General features: G+C 45.0%; 1 protein-coding gene across 2 annotated transcripts; it reads right to left on the bottom strand.

Annotated features, from left to right (window-relative positions):
* Positions 1-1,062: 1,062 nt before the first annotated feature.
* On the bottom strand, positions 1,063-6,671 carry DAZAP2 (DAZ associated protein 2). Of its 2 annotated transcripts, none has more exons than XM_003365234.5 (4): positions 5,163-6,671; positions 4,093-4,211; positions 3,445-3,690; positions 1,063-2,503 (listed from the first exon to the last, which is right to left on the bottom strand). In XM_003365234.5, exons 1-4 carry the CDS (start codon positions 5,173-5,175, stop codon positions 2,375-2,377), a joined length of 507 nt encoding a protein of 168 aa, XP_003365282.1. In that variant the 5' UTR covers positions 5,176-6,671; the 3' UTR covers positions 1,063-2,374. The 2 variants fall into 2 exon arrangements, with proteins under 2 accessions (XP_003365282.1, XP_014596441.1); XM_014740955.3 differs by having other exon boundaries at positions 3,522-3,690; positions 5,163-5,303.
* Positions 6,672-19,140: the final 12,469 nt, after the last annotated feature.

The raw sequence follows: 19,140 nt of genomic DNA, 5'->3' as shown, positions 1-19,140 counted from the left end.
TATCCCTACTTAAACTTCAATGATATTTTCTTTTGCTTAAGTCCTTTGCCTGTGTTCTCTCCCAAGCAAAAAGAACCCTAGGGAAGTTTCTGGAACAGTCTCAGGGGTGTGAAACAAAAATGGTCCTGGGAGATGAATTGGTTTAGCCTCCATCCTGGCAAGGACCAGAATTTCCCAGACTCCATTCTGTGTAAACACAGAGGGAACAAGGAACAATCTACCTCCCACTTTTCTCATCAGTGTCCTTTAAATCAAGCTCAGAGAAGCTTCTTGGATCTATCTTCATCTCAAAATGAGGTACGTTTAAAAGGCACAATGTTTTGGTAAAAATCGTGAGCTCCCCAGATGTTAACTTTGGAATTAAGTTAAATCTCCTTTGAGGTCTTAAATGTATTGCCTCCATTGTCCAAGCTCAATTCCACCCAAAGTAAGACCCAAGAGTTGAGGAATCAATCTTGGCAACCTTGATTCCAGTTTTCAGTATTTCTCCAAACGGAACTTTGCAGAAACTGAAGGTCACCCTGAACTTACACTAAAACACCTTCCTCAAGTCAAACTTTAGGGCAAGTTAGGAGAAGGAGTCATTCCCTTATTCCTAAGTTTATTTTCTCAACTCCTGTGGCATGATGGGCTTTTAAGAATCTGGGGGCAGGTCTGGTGGCGTAGTGGTTAAGTTTGCACACTCCACTTCTGCAGCCCAGGGTTCGCGGGTTCAGATCCTGGGTGTGGACCTAGACACCGCTCATCAAGACACGCTGTGGCGGCATCCCATATACAAAATAGAAGACGACTGGCACAGATGTTAACTCAGGGCCAATACTTCAAATAATTTTTTTAAAAAAAGATCTGAAAGACTTTAGGAAATAAAATGAAGAAAAGTTAAACAGCTAGAATGGAACTCATGAAAATGGTCAAATTTTAGCCTTGTACTCCTGCATTTATTTCAAAGCCTTCATTAAAAAAACAGAACGACAGCAGTACCTATCTGAATTCCAGATGGGATATAAAAGAAGATATATACGAAAGAAATCTAAAACCGAGCTGAGTAAAGAATCCTTGAAGTGAGGTGTAATGCAACTTCATCACTTTATTCAAATCTTCAAAATAGTCTTTATTCTACATTTTTAGTATAAAAAATCCACAAGTTAAGTGCACCACAGTGTAGAGAGACAGACAACGCTGAACTTCCATAACAGTCAATGGTACAGCCAAACATCACATGTACAGAACACAAAATTTAGATGAACTGAAATTATAAGATAAAATAAAATCCAATTGCAGAAAACAAAAATCAAAATAAGGATCCCTGAAATAGTCTTAACCCTAATGAGATTTCACTGGACTCAAGTCATCTTGTAGTGAGGCGTTCACAATACGACCCCATTAACCCACCTTAGGAATTCTTGGGAGCCACGAGAGGCTGCACCAGACGCTGACAATATATGGTAACCAATTTTTGATCTGAAAACTCCCCTTAATTTGGCTCTGAAGTCATCAGGCTTTCGAAATGCATCCTCCTCCTTTGCCCCTCAAATTATAAACAAACTGTGTTTACAGTACAGTTTGTGTTGATATCCTTTGTTCAAACAAAGCTCAGTGTTTCTGGCACCAAAGCAAACTTGGGTTTGGTTCATGTATGAAGAGACAACCTATGAGGAGAGTCCAAAAGACATCCTCCACTTCTGCCTGAGGAGATGCAAAAGCAGAAGTTATAGGGTCTGTGCTTGGGGCACAGAGGGGGTTTCAGAGGATCCTTGTGAAAGACTAGTTAAAAGATGACAAGTGGGGAGAAGTGCAAGGAGAGAAGGAAATTAGTCTGACTGGCTTTCTGTCCTGCACCATTGATTCAATGGAGATTGGCGGAAAGGGATGGAAGACTAGGGCTGAGGGTGGGATGTGGGGCAAAGGATGGAAAGGAAAAGGCAGACAACTAATGCATTTCATTTATAACAAGTAATATAAATCAAAGACTGAAAGGAGATTAAAGACCAATCAGGGTAATTTGGCAACTTTAATTCTTAGGAAGATCAAAGTTCCCTCCAAACCTAATTTGATGTTTTATTACTAAAAGCAAAGACCAGTATGGTGCAGTAGTACTCCAGAGGAATTAAAGGAAGATCCTTAGGGCTGCTTCGCCCACATTCATTTTATGAATGGATACCTCCCCTACCTCAAATGCTTTAGGGAGGTACTGCTACCATTACATGGTTCCTTATTAAGTTTGAAAAGTGCCTGAAAGTTTGGGCACCAGAAAGACACCCCAACAACATGTGTCTAAACTGCAACTTCAGGTTAATATGACTAAAGCAGTTACATTGTGAGAAGTGCTGAAGGTATGTGATGTCTTTCCCGGCACAGAGGTGGCCTTGGTTCTTCACCAGATGGTGTAGCCACCATCTGAGCCACCCATGAAGAAGTTTCCCTTCCGCTGAGTTACAAGGACATTGGCTCCCTGCATGACTGCAAGCTGAGCAGCATTGGGAGGGCATCCAGGGGGTGGAGGCTGAAAGGAAAAGACAAGGTTGACTGGGCACAAGGCAGTTGAGACAAGGCAAGTGGACACACGTGAAACAGAGGACCTATAGGGAAACTGGCAATGTGCTTACCACTAGCATCTTAAAGAGCTAGTTCTGCCACCAATCTGCATTCTAAAGCAGGTCTATATACTCTGTGAACCCAAAGATACAAACAGGAAAGAGAGCCTACAACTTATTCAAAGGGTTCCAGCTCCAAGATAAAGCCTATGGATACCTTCTGAATATGGAGAGTCCAGACCCATCGGCATTTTCAGGGTAGGAAATCATTCCTATCCCCATGCCGAAAACAGGGAACGGGTGCCAAGTCCGTGGCCCTAGACCACAGGGTCCCTCAATAGTTTTCAAACGACCATTGGATAACCTAAAGGCTCCATCTAATGACACCGTTCTCACCCCATCTCTAGCATATGGCTAGAGTAGATGGCCCTGGCAAGGACCACTTAGGTTCTAATTCCCATGCATAGGGGAACTAAGCAGGAGACATAACTAAAATCCCTAGTATCTTTCTAAAAGCTACTTAATAGAGATCATGCATTCTACTTTTTTAATCATCATGGTTCCTGATACAATGTCATGCTGATGGCAAATATTAAGTAAATGCTTATGGAATGAATGAGTGTTACTAAACCAGTTCACTGTACCAAAGTGAACTGAAAAAGTAGCAGGCAGGACTCCTAAAACAGGAAAATAAAGGAATCTGGTTAATTCAGACCCCAGTCAATGTGCTAGATGCTACTGACCTGCCACAGTTCTGCCCTCTCAACCGCTTTCTGCCTGGCTAGTGGATGTCATGGTTGCACCAATACTAGCAACTATTATCCAGGGATGGTGAAAGGATGAATATGTAGTCACTTCAGAAAATTAAAATACACATAGGCTGAATTTTTTTTGAGAAGTGCATACTCACAGGAATGTTGCCAGCAGCAGCCCCAGCTCCAAATCTGGCACCTGCATCATACCCTCCATCCACCAGCACTGTTGAACCAGGTGGATAGATGGGACCAACTGGATAATAAGCCATGGGGATTGTGGAACCTAAAGGTCCAACAGCCACAGACTGGGCCATGGGAAGATACAGTGAGGCGCCAGGAAATGCAGCTGACATGGTGGGGACTGTGGCAGCCCCTGGGTGCACAAAGCTCGGACGATAGAGCTAGAAGAGGCAGAAGAGAAGGCAAAATGTTACTTTATGACATTCCTATTTCAGATTTCATTCCTATTTCCTCTTTAATGAGTCAATTCGTACTTCTCCTTGTGCAGATTACACTCTGTGAGTTATAAAGTTGCCTTTCCACCACCACTACTCCATATTCTCCTGGATCACTTCCTGCCAAAGGTAATGTGAGGCTCAAGGAATGCAAACTCATCTTCTTAACCTCAGCCCGTGCCAAATAACATGAAATAATCACATAATGCATTCTCAACTCCAAAAGAAACTGCTGAACTCTACAGTGTTTTACATTATTCTGCTGGTGAAGACTAAATAAATATGTGGACTCAGACTTAGCTAAGGACTGAAAATGCGACCAGTTCAAGTTTAGTAAACCAGAAGCACCTCTGAGTAGGCAGGTGGAGCATCAGTATATGGTGGAGCCTGAGGAAGATGCAAGGCCTGAGGATACACTGGATTCCCCGGAGGCTGCACAGGGTAGGTTGGCTGCGTTGGATATTGACCTGAAAGACAAGAAAAACTGCATGTTGCCTACCATACAGAGCCACCAAAATGGGGCAGGGCATATTGGGGAGCTAACCTCGTAGGGCAAGCAGAAGGGGATGTGCAGACAGACTGCCCTGGAGGGCCTGATTCCTGGAGCCAAAATAATAAGCACTCTCTTTGCATCCTTATAACCGAAGATGCTGGATTCTAACTGGAAAGGAAAAGCGCTGTTCCCACTAGCCTACTGGTGTAAGAGGAAAATCTAGCTGAGCCCACGTTCCTTCCTGAATGCGGAACAGGTCGGGGCATCCGTTCTTGCCCATGTTTCAAGGGTGCAGCCTGCCACTGCTCTCGGTAGTCTCAAGGTCGACTTCCAAATCACAAGAAAGAGTGAATGCTGGAAGTGAACCTTGAGACAGAGAGAGAGTGAAGGGGAATGTTTTGACTGCAGAGGATGAGGATCATGCGCTCCCCTCCCAGGCACCTTGGTACGACCAGTGAAACCAGAAGTTCTGGCCGCTAGTGAAGTGAAGGGGAAAGAGACCCTTCAGGCCCGGGCCCGCCCACCAACGCCGGCACCTCACCAGTTAAGCCCGGGGGCCTGCCTGTGGTTCCGGAGCGCGGTGCCCCGCCTCCGCCGGCTCTCCATTGGCCTACCCAAATCCCTGCTCTAGCTCCCCATTTGCTCCTGCAGATGCCTATCGTGACAAGCCTTTCCCCCCCCACCCCACCCGAGCCCGCAGCTCCAAACTGCGCCACAGAGTTTAAGGGGAAAAGGGCCGGGAGGGAGCGAGCAGCCGTAGTTCGGGGATGACGAAGGCGTCTGGCTCAGTCCCCTGGACCGCAGCCGGCCGAGAAGCGCGGCGCAGCTGGCCCCAAGTTTGGCGTTTGGTGACCCTGGGCTCCAGGCCCGATCGCTCGGGCCAGCACTACTCCCCCCGACGGCCTCAGCCGCCCCCTGTCCTTGCCTTTGCTGTTCATCGTGGCTGCGGGTCCGGTTCGGCTCAGCGTCGCGGACGGTTATTTTTTTCGTCCTCTTCCTGTTCGTAGTCACTTCCGTGTCACGTGACGACTCGTCCGCCTGGCGTCACCCGACGCCCGATCGCCGCTGCCGCCGGAAACCCCGCCCCCTTGCCTGGCCTCCAGTAGCTGAAGGGAGGGCCCGCGTGGTCCCGCCCACTCGCGTTGGCCCCGCCCAGTCGGCCGTGTCCTCCAACCCGCACCCCTCCCTGTGCCTCCACCGGAGGAAAACCAAATACGTGCAGGTATTGTCTCAAAACAGGATCTTTTCTCTGTGTCGGGCGCGCGGAGGCAGAACCGTTAAACTACGCCCTTGAGCCTTTTTCCACCTTCGCGCATCAATTCAAGGTCACCTCACCTTGACAGCCTTTCCACGAGGGGCGTAATTTCTACAAATTTCTCTAACTGGCTGAGATATGTCCCCCCAAATCTTGGTCTGTCATCCGTTCCCCTCCTACCAAGCCCAGTTTAAGCCTCAGCTCCGTAAAGATTTATTTTGCCAGTCCGGTTCGCGTCTATCCTTTTCTGAATTAGTCCATCACTCGAATCTTCGCTGGCTGTCCCGTTCCACCGACAGGCTGTCGGTATTTATACTTCTGTGTCGCTGTCTTTCTCACCAAAAGGAAGGGCCTGCTGGGCTATGCCCTCCGCGACAGCTGGCACTAAAACTGGCAGACTCGTGGTACCCAAGGAGAGCTTGCGGCCCTACCCTTCCCCTGGCACCTGTTACAGGTGACCCGTATAGTGCCTTGTGTATATTTTCTGTGTATCGCTTTGCCTCTAACTTAATTGTCCTTAGGACAAAGATGCCAACATTTAGGGCAGCAATTAAGTTTTCCCTTCCATCCGTCATTTAAAAATATCTGCTGAGCCCTTACTATGTACGGGTACAGCGATGGAGCTGAACAAGACAGCCCAACACTATTTTCTCATGGGATTTACATTCTATATTGTAGTAATAAGTAGAAAAGCATCTGAAAAGGGAAAGCTTTGGAGAGAAAAGCCTTCAGTAAACATTAGAAGCCTGATAAATATTTGCTGATTAATTTCGTTAAACCATTAAAAGGACCCTTGCTCACTTCAACTGAGTGACCCCTTGCTTTTGTCTCCAGTATTGTAACAGTTTACAGAGCACCTTTAAAATGCACGATTTTATGGGGTCTTCACAGGTCTTCACAACAGCCCTGTGTGGCAGGCAGGGCTTGTTTGAGCCTTCCTGTTTTTCAAATGAGAGAACTGATTAAAGACACTTGCGCTAAATCACACAGTGAACAGGCTACAGAATTTGGTCTTGTGTCCTGGCTCCCAGGTTTCCAAGTTGGTGGTTTTGTTTTGTTTTGTTTTGTTTCTTATCAGTTCACACTGCCTATCATGATTAAAATACTCTAAAAGTCCGATTTCCAAGACTATTTGCTTTTGGAGTTTTTTTAGGTTCTTTTCCCTTTCATTATATTCACATTATTAATTTGGTTCAGACTCATATTAGTATTATAAAGCCTGTATCTTTACCTTTTCCTGTATTTCTGACTCTCTTCTTGAAGGCAGGCATAGTGTTAGGCATTCACTCATTGAACACATTTGTAGAACACTTACAAATGCCAGGCACTGTTCTGAAAAAAGACAAAGTCCTTGCTCTCTCTCTCTCTTTTTTTTTTTTCCTGAAGATCTAATTGGCTTTATTGAACAATTCGTGAATCTGGCAGCATCCTATCTAGTGAATAGAAAGACACTCCCAGCCCTTGCTCTCTTGAAACTCACCTTCTAGTGCAGGGGCTTGCAAACATTTTTGACCAATATCCACAGTGATACACTTTAAATCATGACCCAGCATACACACATTTATAAACATATATACGGAAATAAAATTTTGTGACCTAGCACTTATCCCTTTAGGTGCAATGTACAGTGGTATTTTCTATTCTCTTGATTCTTTTTTTCAATTCTGGTTATGATTTCACATCCCACTAACAAGTCAGGACCCACAGTTTGAAAAACAACTCTTTTTTTTTTAAAGATTTTATTTTTTTCCTTTTTCTCCCCAAAGCCCCCCGGTACATAGTTGTATATTCTTCGTTGTGGGTCCTTCTAGTTGGGGCATGTGGGACGCTGCCTCAGTGTGGTTTGACGAGCAGTGCCGTGTCCACGCCCAGGATTCGAACCAACGAAACACTGGGCCGCCTGCATTGGAGCGCGTGAACTTAAACACTCGGCCACGAGGCCAGCCCCAAACCAAAGGAGTTTTTTTTTTTTTTTGAGGAAGATTAGCCCTGAGCTAACTACTGCCAATCCTCCTCTTTTTTCTGAGGAAGCCTGGCCGTGAGCTAACATCTGTGCCCATCTTCCTCTACTTTATATGTGGGATGCCTACCACAGTATGGCTTGACAAGTGATGCCATGTCCACACCGGGAATCCGAACTGGCGAACCCTGGGCTGCCAAGGAGCGGAATGTGCGAACTTAACCACTGCGCCACTGGGCCAGCCCCCACAACTGTTTTTTAGTAGGCTTTTATCCCCAGGGCCTTGCACTTTTCTTAGCATGAAATTTGCAATCAGTAATTGGTGACTAAAGGAATGAATAAATCCTTGGACGTCGGATCAGGCAAATCTTCTTCCCTGTGTCCTTACTTTTCCAAATCAGCTCCTAAAACTGATTCCACCCCAAAGCCTTACCCTGTGCTCAGAGCCTCAGAAAATAAAGGAGTGAAACTAAGAAAGGAAACGTCTCTTATTTCTCTTTCTGGACCCTCATGAAGGACCTGAAATTATGTTGACTATAGCAGTCCATGTCGATGAGATGCAGGAGGCGGACTCTAAATCAAGACACTCTTCTAGTCCTCACTTGTCACGAACTAACTGACTTTGATACTCATCTGTTCAGCTCCCACTTATTCCCTACTCTGTATGAATCAGATACCACACCAGTGACCTTACAGATACCCATTTAATGTCCATAGCAGTCTCTGAGGAAAGGTTCAGGTAAGGGAACCGTATTTCAGAGAGGTTAAGTAGCTGAACTAAGTCAACAGCTGCAGAGCCAGTACTCAAACTCAAGTTGCTTGACAACCATTCTTTTTTTTTTTGAGGAAGATCAGCCCTGAGCTAACATCTGCTGCCAATCCTCCCCTTTTTGCTGAGGAAGACTGGCCGTGAGCTAACATCCGTGCCTATCTTCCTCTACTTTTTATATGTGGGACACCTGCCACAGCATGCAAGCATGCTTTTTAATCTCTTGCCTCCCAAGGATCTCAGTTTCATCATCTGCCAAAAAAGTCACACAAGCCTTGAGTCACCTCCAGCTCTCAATCTAGACTCTGTTTTAGGGAAGGAAAAGAGCAACAGGGAGCCTGAGGAGAGAGAGGAGAAGTGGGCAGAGCTGATAATCAGGTTGTAAATTCTGCTCGGGACCTACCAAATACTTCTGCTGGATAGTAAACAGCCATTGCCCCAAGCCCTCTCCCTAAGTACCCCCTTCTGCTCCAGCCCTTCACTGGAACCACCCCTCCCAGAACCTCTCCATGGCCCAGTGATTAAAGGGTTAACTCTTGGCACCCAGGAAGCCTCCAGAACCTCTCTCCAGCAAAGGCAAGCTGCCCTCAGATAGGTCAGTGCCTCCTCTACAGGACGTTAGGTATTTTGCTTTCACGCTGGGACCTGGGCATAGGGAAAGGCAGGGCAGAGCCAAATGAGAATACCAACAGAAAAGGAGGGGTTGCAAGGCACTGCTTCCTCTGGCCGGTGGGATTAAGGAGCAACTAGCTACTTTCTTGGACAGGAGTCAAGAACCTTTCTGTTTTCTTCATGCTTCTGGTAAAGAGATGAAGATGTTCGTTTAGTCATTTATCAAACATCCTTTCTTGAATTAATTCAACAACTATTTATTGAGCACCTAGTATGTGCCAGGCCCTGTGACAGGCACTAGGGAAACAGTAGTGAAGAAGCGGGCTTAGTCCCTACCCTCATGGAACTTAGTCTACCTAATGGGAGAGACAGAAAAGTGACCAGATGATCATAATGTAGTGTGATTAGTGCTGATGTAAGGCCAATGTGGGGTGTCATGAGAACACACAGGGGTGGTACCATCTCTTCTACTGTGGTCAGGGAAGGCTTCCTGCTGGCAGTGATGCCTGAGAGGAAATCTGAAGGGTGAGTGGAAGTTAAGTAAGTGAAGAGGGCTCCTCACAGAGGGAATAGCTTATGCGAAGGCCTAGAGGTGAGAGAGCTTAGGGAGAGGGAGGACAGGAAGACAGTTCCGTATGGCCAGAGCGTGGAATGGGAGGTGAGGACTGGTAAGAAATGAGGCTGAAGAGGAAAACAGGAGCCAAACCATGCAGGGCGCCTTGGAGCCTAGTTAGGATCCTACCTTAAGACATTGGATTCTATCCTGTGGGCACCAGTTAGCCGCTGAAGAGTTTTAGGTAGAAGAGTGACATGATTATGTTTTAATTTTAGAAAAATCTTTCTGGCTACAGACTGTAGAACAGATTAGAAAGTGGCAAGAGTGGAGGTGTGTCTGTGAGACCAGTTAGAATACCAATGTAATAATTTAGGTGAATGGTGATGGCAGACTGGCCTAGGGAAGTGGCAGTGGGGTAGAAAGAAGCAGGAGAGATTTCAGAAATATTTAGGGGGCTGGTCCGGTGGCGCAGCGGTTAAGTGCACACGTTCCGCTTCAGTGGCCTGGGGTTCGCTGGTTCAGATCCTGGGTGGCAGACCTGGCACCGCTTGGCAAGCCATGCTGTGGTAGGCGTCCCACATATAAAGTAGAGGAAGATGGGCACGGATGTTAGCTCAGGGCCAGTCTTCTTCAGCAAAAAGAGGAGGACTGGCAGCAGATGTTAGCTCAGGGCTAATCTTCCTAAAAAAAGAAAGAAATATTTAAGAGGCAGAAACAACTGGACTAATATTGAGATTAATGTCCAAGATTAACTAACAAGATTAATGTCAGGGATGAAAACTCTATAAAGTCAAAAGACAAATGACAAATTGGAAATAGATATTTGCAATTTGTATCACGAAGGGTTAATCTCCCTGCACAGAAAGAGCTCCTAGAGATGAGTAAGTCTATGACCAACCATTTGAAAAAGTAGCAAATGACATTTACAGACAGTTCACAGAAAAGGAAATACAAACAGCTTCTAAACATGAAAAGATGTTCAGCTTCACTCTTAATAACAAGAAGGCAAATTAAAACCACACAGAGCCCATTATCAGATTGGCAAAAAGCCAAACATTTGCTAACTTTATTTGCAGGGCTGTGGATAAGCAGGCACTCAATTTATTGATGATGGGAGTATAGATGGGTCCAACTCCTATAGGGTTAATCTGGCAATATCTATCAAAATTACAAATTACCATTCCCACTTCTAGGAATGATTTCTCCAGACATATTTTCACTTATGAGAAACACTGTGTGTGTCAGGCTGTTCACTGTAGCATCGTTTGTAATAGCAGAAGATTAGAAATAACCCATATGTCCGTCAATAGGCTATTGTTAAAATAGAGTACATCCATATAATTAAATACTTTGTGGCTGTAACAAAGAATAAGAAAGCTCTCCGAAATATTTTTTAAATGAAAAAAAGGAAAGGTTCAGAACAGTGTGCTTAGCATGATGCCTTTTGTATAAAAGAGCAGGAAAATCAAGAATATTCACTCGTGTTTCAGTAAAGAAATTCTGGAAGACTACACTAGATACCTGTAAAAGTGTTTACCGGGTAGGGTGGGAAGGCAGAGATGGGAGTGAGACTTCTCACTATATACCTTTAAATTAAAAAAAAATTTTTTTCTTCTTCTCCCCAAAGCCACCCCCAGTACATAGTTGTATATTCTAGTTGTGGGTCCTTCTGGTTGTGCTATGTAAGACACTGCCTCAGCATGGCTTGATGAGCAATGCCGTGTCCCCACCCAGGATCTGAACCGGCAAAACCTTGGGCTGCCAAAGCGGAGTGCACGAACTTAACCACTCGGCCACTGGGCTGGCCCCTTTTTTTAATTTTTGAACCATGTGAATGCTTACCAATTCAAAAAATTAAAACAATGTTGGCACACCTCTTAAAATGGCTAATATTGGGGCCAGCCTGGTGGCGCAGTGGTTAAGTTTGCACATTCTCCTTCCACAGCCCGGGGTTTGCCCGTTCAGATCCCAGGTGTGGACCTACGAACTGCTTGTCAAGCCATGCTATGGCAGGTATCCCACATATGAAGTAGAGGAAGATGGGCACGGATGTTAGCTCAGGACCAGTCTTCCTCAGCAAAAATAGGAGGATGGGTGGCAGATGTTAGCTCAGGACTAATCTTCCTAAAAAAAAAAAAAGGCTAATATTAAAAAGACTGACCATTTCAAGTGTTGGAGAGTATGTGAGCTACCAGAATTCTCATATACTGCTGGTAAGAGTGTAAAATGGTACAACCACTTTGAAAACAGTATGGCAGGGTCTTTAAAAGTTAAACATACACATGCCATATGATCCAGCCATTCCACTCCTATTACCCCAAGAGAAATGAAAACATATGGGCACACAAAGACTTATACATGGATATTTATAACAGCTTTATTTGTAATAGCCAAAAACTGGCAACACTGCAGATGTCCATCACCAGGTCAGTGGATAAACAAATTGTGGTATGGCCATCCAATAAAAAGGGATGAACTATGGTTCCACACAACAGCGCGGATAATCTCAGTTATGCTGAGTGAAAGAAACCAGACGTAAAAAGAATGCATACTTTACGATTCCATTCATGGAAAATTTTGGAAAATACAAACTAATTTTTACTGACAAAAAGCAGATCAGTGTTTGCCTGTGTAAAGGAAGGGGAGGGACAGGAAGGAGAGGTGGACTCTGGGAAACTTTTGGGGGTGATGGATATGTTCATTATCTTGAATGTGGTGATGGTTTCATGGGTGTATACAAACGTCAAAACTTAGCAAACTGTGCATTTTAAACATGCAGTTTATTGTATGTAGTTATACCTCAATAAAAGTGTTTAAAAAAATAAGGTTGGTGCACAACCAGAGGCACTCACAACTAGAATACACAACTATGTACTGGGGGGCTTTGGGGAGAAAAAGAAGGAAAAAAAAGATTGGCAACAGTTGTTAGCTCAGGTGTCAATCTTGAAAAAAATAAAATAAAACAATAATGTGGGGATGAAGAAGAGGGCAAAGCCAAGGATGATGGCTAATGAACTCTTTTAATGCGCCTGGGCAAGACAGATGCTGGAAAGAAAAGGACGGCAGAGCTCAGTAAGTGCTGCTGCAGAGATCGGTAAGCTGTGCCCTGAGGGCTCAGAGAATGACGGTGCTCTTCCTGCTGGGCCCCCAGTCCCAGTTAATTAGGCTGCTTAGAGCTTGTTTCTGTCCCTTTATTGAAGACCTACTATGTGTCGTGCTCATCACTTATGTAACAAAACCACCTCCTATTTCCCAGCCCAGGAAGGAGGGTGGAGGTTTATGGAAGAATCCAGTCAGGCTCTTTCAAGCAGCCTTTTCAAAGCCTTGGCTAGTCTTTGTGCAACTAAGGAACAAGGATTACAAGATCCATGACTCAGAAATGGACCCTCCTTTCTTATTCCTGGCAAGCCTTTGTGAGAGAGGCTCTAAGGCTGCTCTGCCTAGTAATGTAAAGGACTAACGCCACCACCACGGCTGGGGCAGCCTAGGAGATCCTGGGCAGGATCTCTTCTTTTTGGGTTTTGATCAATTTTCCTCAATGCGAAATTGCAAACCACCTGCATCAGAATCATTTAATGCTTATTAAAAAGTAATGGGGTGAGGCTAATGCGCACCAGCATTTGCTGGTTTGAGGGGTTGAGATTTCATATGATTCTTCAGGGGGTGGGGTGTGCATTCCAAAGGTTACTTACTTTCCAAAGGGCACTCAGAAGAATACAGCTTCATCTGCATCTCAGTCTGGCCAAGAGACTGGAAGGAGTGTGGTCTTGGGGTGCCAGCCTCCCCTAGAGGATTCTGCTCACTGGGACAGACCTTTTCCCTGCTTCCCCCCCACCCCCCCGCATTCCCCTGTTCCAGACTGAATATGTCCAAGTTAGGGAAATGTGCTTCTGGGGATAGCTAAGGAGCCAGAGGCAGGAAGGAGTGGAGGTTTGAAGTCGGAGCTGCTAGTGAGGGAAGCAGACCTGAAGACAGGGAGCCAGCTAAGGACGGGGCTCCATCCTTGCGGAGACCTGATCCCCTAATAAAGACTGAACTTTTTAAGCTGTTTTTCGCTTGGATTATAGGGAAAGCTAAAACCCAAATTTTAATGCTTTCCCTCATTCCCTGGAATTCTCTTTAGTTTCCCCCCAATCCTTCAGTACAGAACAACCTTGGCTAGTCACAGTGGAGAGAATTCACAGCTGTGCCCCACTGTGAACAGAGCTGCATTTCATCCAGAGGAACCGCACCAGGAGTTCTCAGCTGTGACCAGCAGCCAAGTGAGTGGCCCAGGACGTAATGGAACAAGGGGTCAAGCGGAAGACTTAGGGGACAGGCATGAGACTAACCTTGCCTCCCATTCCATTTCTCCAAATATACCAGAGAGGTGACCCTTAAAATGGAGGGAAATGCTGACACCTGGGTTTCAAATACATTACCTCATTTATCACGTAAAGAACCCTAGGAGTGAGTGCTATTCCTATTTCACAAATGGGAAACTATGGCTTAAAGAGGCTACCTTGCCCAAGGTTCCACGGCTGATGAGTGACCATGGCCGGATCTGAACCCAGATCTGTGAGTCGGACTGGATTATAATGTCTCCTACTTGTTCCTGTGGCAATGGAGGTTGGCAGTCATGGCAGTTAACTGCCTGTCCACGCGCTAGGGACATTTGTTATTCTCTATTCTATGGAACTTTGTATTATTTGATGCCTTCAAGCCTGTATTGCTTTTGTAGTTCACAGAAATAATAAAGATATAATAAAAGGGAAAATAGTAAAATCAATGGTTGATGGAAAACATTGTGAAATGCCTCTATCTTGGGAATGGTGGGTTTTATCATCCAGAGGACGTAGGAAGACAGAATATAAAGAACGTGGAATTTGAAAGGAAATTCAGGTTCTAGTCCTGGTCTGCCCTTCACCAGCTGTTTGGCCTTGGACAAGTCACTTTACCTCTCTGAGCTTCAGTTTTCTCATCTTGAAAATTATTCCTACCTCACAGACTTGGTGTAAAGGTCAAATAAGAGAAACAATAAACGCTTCTTGAGCTGTAGAATGTGACCTGTATCTTAGTATCTGTACACTGTATGAACTCTACCAGATTTGCTGAAGCTACTCTTTTGTTGCAAGAAAGACGACTGCCTTTGGCCACTTCCTGGGCACAACCTCCGTGGAAGCAGGAGTCAGGGGCCTTCAGCCAGGCTAAATGAATGGTAGTTGATTCTGCCAATTTATTTCCTACTCCAAGCTTTCTTTCCCTCTTATCTTCACATCTGCACGTCAAGAATCAATTTTTTTTCCCTACAATATCATTTTTTTATGGAAACTTCCAGGCTCACTCAGATTGGAGAAAGGAGGGGGGAGGACAAAAGCCCACATTTCTTCAGCATTTCAATCAACAACCCCATTTTCTTCTAACAGTTGAAGTGAACTTCTTATGAATAATGGATGACAGCCTGATGAATATGCACACAGCCTATTATGCCTGTGAGGTTTGGTAAATAATTTATGAGCTAAAATGTTCCTCACCTTGTTACTGTACAAAAATTATGAAAAAAAACATATTTACCCTTTGAGCTGGGAGGGTGATCTGTCAGAGTGACAGCAGCCCTGCAACAGAGTTTTACATCACTGCTAAAATTAAAGTAAATAGAATAAAATATATGCAATTCAGGGTGGGAGGTCTGTAAAAAATGGAGCATGCACAGCCACGCTCCTTGTCACGTACAAGTTTTCAAAAACTCTGGCTTCTCACCTTAAAATATCTCTGCATTGTTAACAGCACTCAGGGACCTCTCCTCCATGGCCCATTCTCACAAGGACTTCAAGAGGACCAGTCAAGATGGACAACAGCTTCCTTCTTTTATGAAAACCGGCCGACCGCAAGAAGCCATAACGTTGTAAAATTTAAGACACCAGAGGTTTTTTAAAAAAATCCTGAAGGCTTTTAGAGAACAAGCGTGTAACACTTGGTGGGGAAAAAGGCTGGCAAGAAGCACTTGGAAATGCATTGCTGGCTTTTCCCTCCTCACAGCTGAGAGGTTTTTTCCTGCTGACCAACCTGACTCCCTGCTGTATCAGCCTTCAGCTCACTCCCACCTGCCCAAGCCTTATTCCCTTAGCAACAGCGGTGATGCCTCTAATCTGGTGATTGGAGGGGGGAGGGGAAGAATAACTCCGGAGATGGGCAGGTGTTTGGAAAAATATGCATGGACCCTGGGAAATTTGGTTGTTCCACGACAAGTTTTGAAGACCTGGAAGTAGGTCAGTTCTCCAGACAGGGAAGATAGAACCCCAGGGATTATCTGCCTGGACTCCAAGAGCTTTCTGGGAATAAAGTCCAGCGCCAAGGGAGACTCTTATTCTCGACAGAACATTCCTGATACACTGGGTGCTTGGAGGAGATCAGGCAAAAGAGGAAACAGAAAACCCTGTCCCACGTCTGTTGGGTAAACCGATATATTCGCAGGAAACAGAATGAGTGGCTTATAAACTACAAATTATGTGATGAAGTTGTTGGAATGATGTAATTAAAATAAGACTATTACTTAGAACAATGTGGTATTATTCAAGAAGGCTTCTCAGAGGAGGTAAACCTTGAGTAGAGTTTGCAAAGAAAGAAGGGACTCGAGTAAATAGAAAGATTAGAGATCATGTGGCCAGGCCTTCTTCCTCTGGGGCCTGCCTATCTTTCCAAGCTCATTTTGTGCAATTCCCCCTGGTCACTTGCTGTGTTCCAGCCACACTGGTCCTCTCTCAGTTCTTGAACACCAAGTTCTTTCCTGCCTCATTGCCTCTGCCTCTGCTTTTCCTTCTGCCTCCTGCTTATCCCATCTTTTGAACTTTGCCTTATGTATGACTTCCTCAGAGAGGTCTTTCCTGCCTCTGCCATGTCATTCTGTTTCATATCATCTTCTTTTCTTAATCATCATGTGTAATGATATATTTATGTGGTTATTTTTTGTTTAATGTCGGTTTTCCCAGGAGACTGTAAATTCCAAGAAAGCAGTCTGTTTTCTTTTGCATGGGACACTTAGCACCCTGCCTAGTGTCTAGCACATAGTAGATAATAAATATTTGTTGAATAAACGTAGCCTCAGAAGGCACGGAATGTGGGAGTGAGTGAAGGAGAAAAAGAAAATGTGGTCAGCTGAAGACACTGTTGAAGAGTTGTATTTGGCATGGGAAGCGGAAGGAAGCCACTGGCGACATCATCTCCCAACCCACCCGTGGAAATGTTTATATTGTTGAAGGTTTTTTTTTCTGATTATAAAATATATACTTATTCTAAAAAGATTGTATTGCTATATTGCCAAAAAAGACTGTCTTGCAAGTATTGGTAAGGATGTGGGACAACTAGAACTCTCGTATGTTACTAGTAAGGATATAAATTGGTTCAAACATTTTGGAAAACTATTTAGCAGTATCTACAAAAGTTAAACATATACCCCAAACCTAGCAATTCCGCCTCTCAGTATTTACCCAAGAGTAGTAAGTGCATATATTCACTAAAAGACTTAAACAAGAACATTCATAGCAGCTTTATTCATAAGAGACAAAAACAGGAACAACCCAAATACCCATCAATAGCAGAATGGATAAACTGTGGTATAATTATGCAATGGAATATACACAACAATAAAAAAAAAGAACAAATAATAACTGCTAGACGCAACAACATGGATGAATCTCAAAAATATATGTTGAGTGACAGAAGCCAGACACAAAAGAATACATACTGTCTGATTCCACTTACATGAAGTTCAACAACCAGCAAACTAATCTATGGTGATAGCAATCAAAACAGGGGTAACTGGAGTTTACTGACCCTCAGGGAGCACAAAGGCTTCTTCTCGGGCGTTGGAAATGCTTGGTCTTGGGGCCGGCACGTGGCTGAGTGGTTAAGTTCACGCGCTCTGCTTCGGTGGGCCAGGGTTTCGCTGGTTCTGAAGGCTGGGTGTGGGCATGGCACCACTCATCAGGCCACGCTGAGGCGGCGTCCCACATAGCACAGCCAGAAGGACCTACAACTAAAATATGCAACTATGTACTGGGGGGAGATATGTGGAGAAAAAAAGAAAAAAAGACTGGCAACAATTGGTAGCTCAGGTGCCAATCTAAAAAAAAAAAGAAATGCTCGGTGTTGTGGGTGGTGATTATGTGGAGATATGTATATATACACACACACATACATATGTAAAAAGTCATCAAGTTGTACATTTAAGATTTGTGCACTTTACTGTGTGCTTGTTATACCCCAATAAAAAATTAAATAGATAAAAAAGTAACAATTCAAACAATGCAGAAGTGTATACAATATAAATTAAAGGTTTCCTTTTCCAAAAGAAAACTACAGGTCACATTTTGATGTGTCTCCCGGCACCCTTTGATCACATCCACCCCCCTGACATCCCTGTCATCTGGGGTATTTGATCTACGCAGGTGAGACACCAAACCAAGTCCCACAGACTGAGAGTCTTGGCTTTCATGTGACAACATTCAATAGCGATACTGCACCCCTTCTCATAAAGAGCAGTAGGAAATACAAAATGACTAAGTCACAGCCTGTGCTCTGGAGGAATTCAGTTTGGGGGGAAAGACCACAGAGACTACAGACCAAGCAAAACTCCCAAGAGCTACAATACCATGACATGTATTAGGGTTTCAGTGCCTTAAAACGGATTCAGACCGTTGTACAGGTAATGATACCTTACAACAATGTGGAGCTTAAAGTTTTCAAAGTTTTTTCACATGCAGGCTCACAATTAAACTTATTAACAACCCTATGAAGTAGTGATTATAGAGATTACCCTCGTTTTCTAAGCAGTGAAGAAGTTAAACGACTTGCCTGGACTGCTAGCAGAAGAGTTGGGACTAAAATCTAAATATTCTGACTCCTAATCCCTCGGTTACTCGTAAATCTGCCACCAACGGTATCTGCTCACCCCCAGATGGAGACTGCGGAACCGAGAGAACCTGAGCTCTGCCCACCAGGCAAATTACCATGATGCCAGGCCTCAAGAGGGAAGCTTCTAGGAGCAGGGCCTCTGGGTGAGAGCAAGCTCCAGGTGATGTTTTGGAAGATGTGTAGCGATGGCCTGGAAGCAGCTGGCGCGGCGCTGCTTCCCTCCCCTCCACTCCCCTCCCCTGCAGTGTCCTTCAACCAGCCTCGCAGAGAGAAGTCTACGGAGGGCTGAGGGCTCACGTCCATCCCCCTCCGACCTCTAACTCATCTACCTCCAGCTCCTCATAAGACCCCCCCAAATGTGGGAGGGGAACAGAGGGGGAGCAGCCTCGGCTGACAGCAGGCTGTCAAGGTCGGGACCCACATTCACCGCATTTGCGGAGCCCCCTCCTCCCCAGTCCTTCTCCCTTCATTCCTTCTCTTCCCCGTTGGTCTTCCGACTCCTTCCTCTTCCATTTGTCAACTACTTCTCCACTCTGCTTTCCCTCAGCCCCAACCTCGGCCTCCTCTTCTCCCTTCCCCTTTCTCAACCTTCAAAATCCTCTAGATAAACCAAACCCTCCCCACCATCACCACCACCAAAGCAGAACGTTGCTTTTTCTCCATTCCAGTGAACTTAAGTTGCCTTTTTTAATATATATATTTCCTTATCTACTTGGACAAGAAGGCAGGGAAGCTGTTTTTAGACAGGACGGCCTGTAATCGCTCCTGGGGTGATGGAGGGGGGTTGCATGCAGGACCGGGGTCCCCTCCCCGAGAAGGTGCTGGCGCACAGCTGCTCTGGAGGTTCGACGCCGGCTGA

The sequence above is a fragment of the Equus caballus genome, chromosome 6 (genome assembly GCF_041296265.1).
Source record: "Equus caballus isolate H_3958 breed thoroughbred chromosome 6, TB-T2T, whole genome shotgun sequence".
In the NCBI taxonomy this organism is placed as follows: domain Eukaryota; kingdom Metazoa; phylum Chordata; class Mammalia; order Perissodactyla; family Equidae; genus Equus; species Equus caballus.
This window is presented reverse-complemented; position numbering and strand designations above follow the sequence as displayed.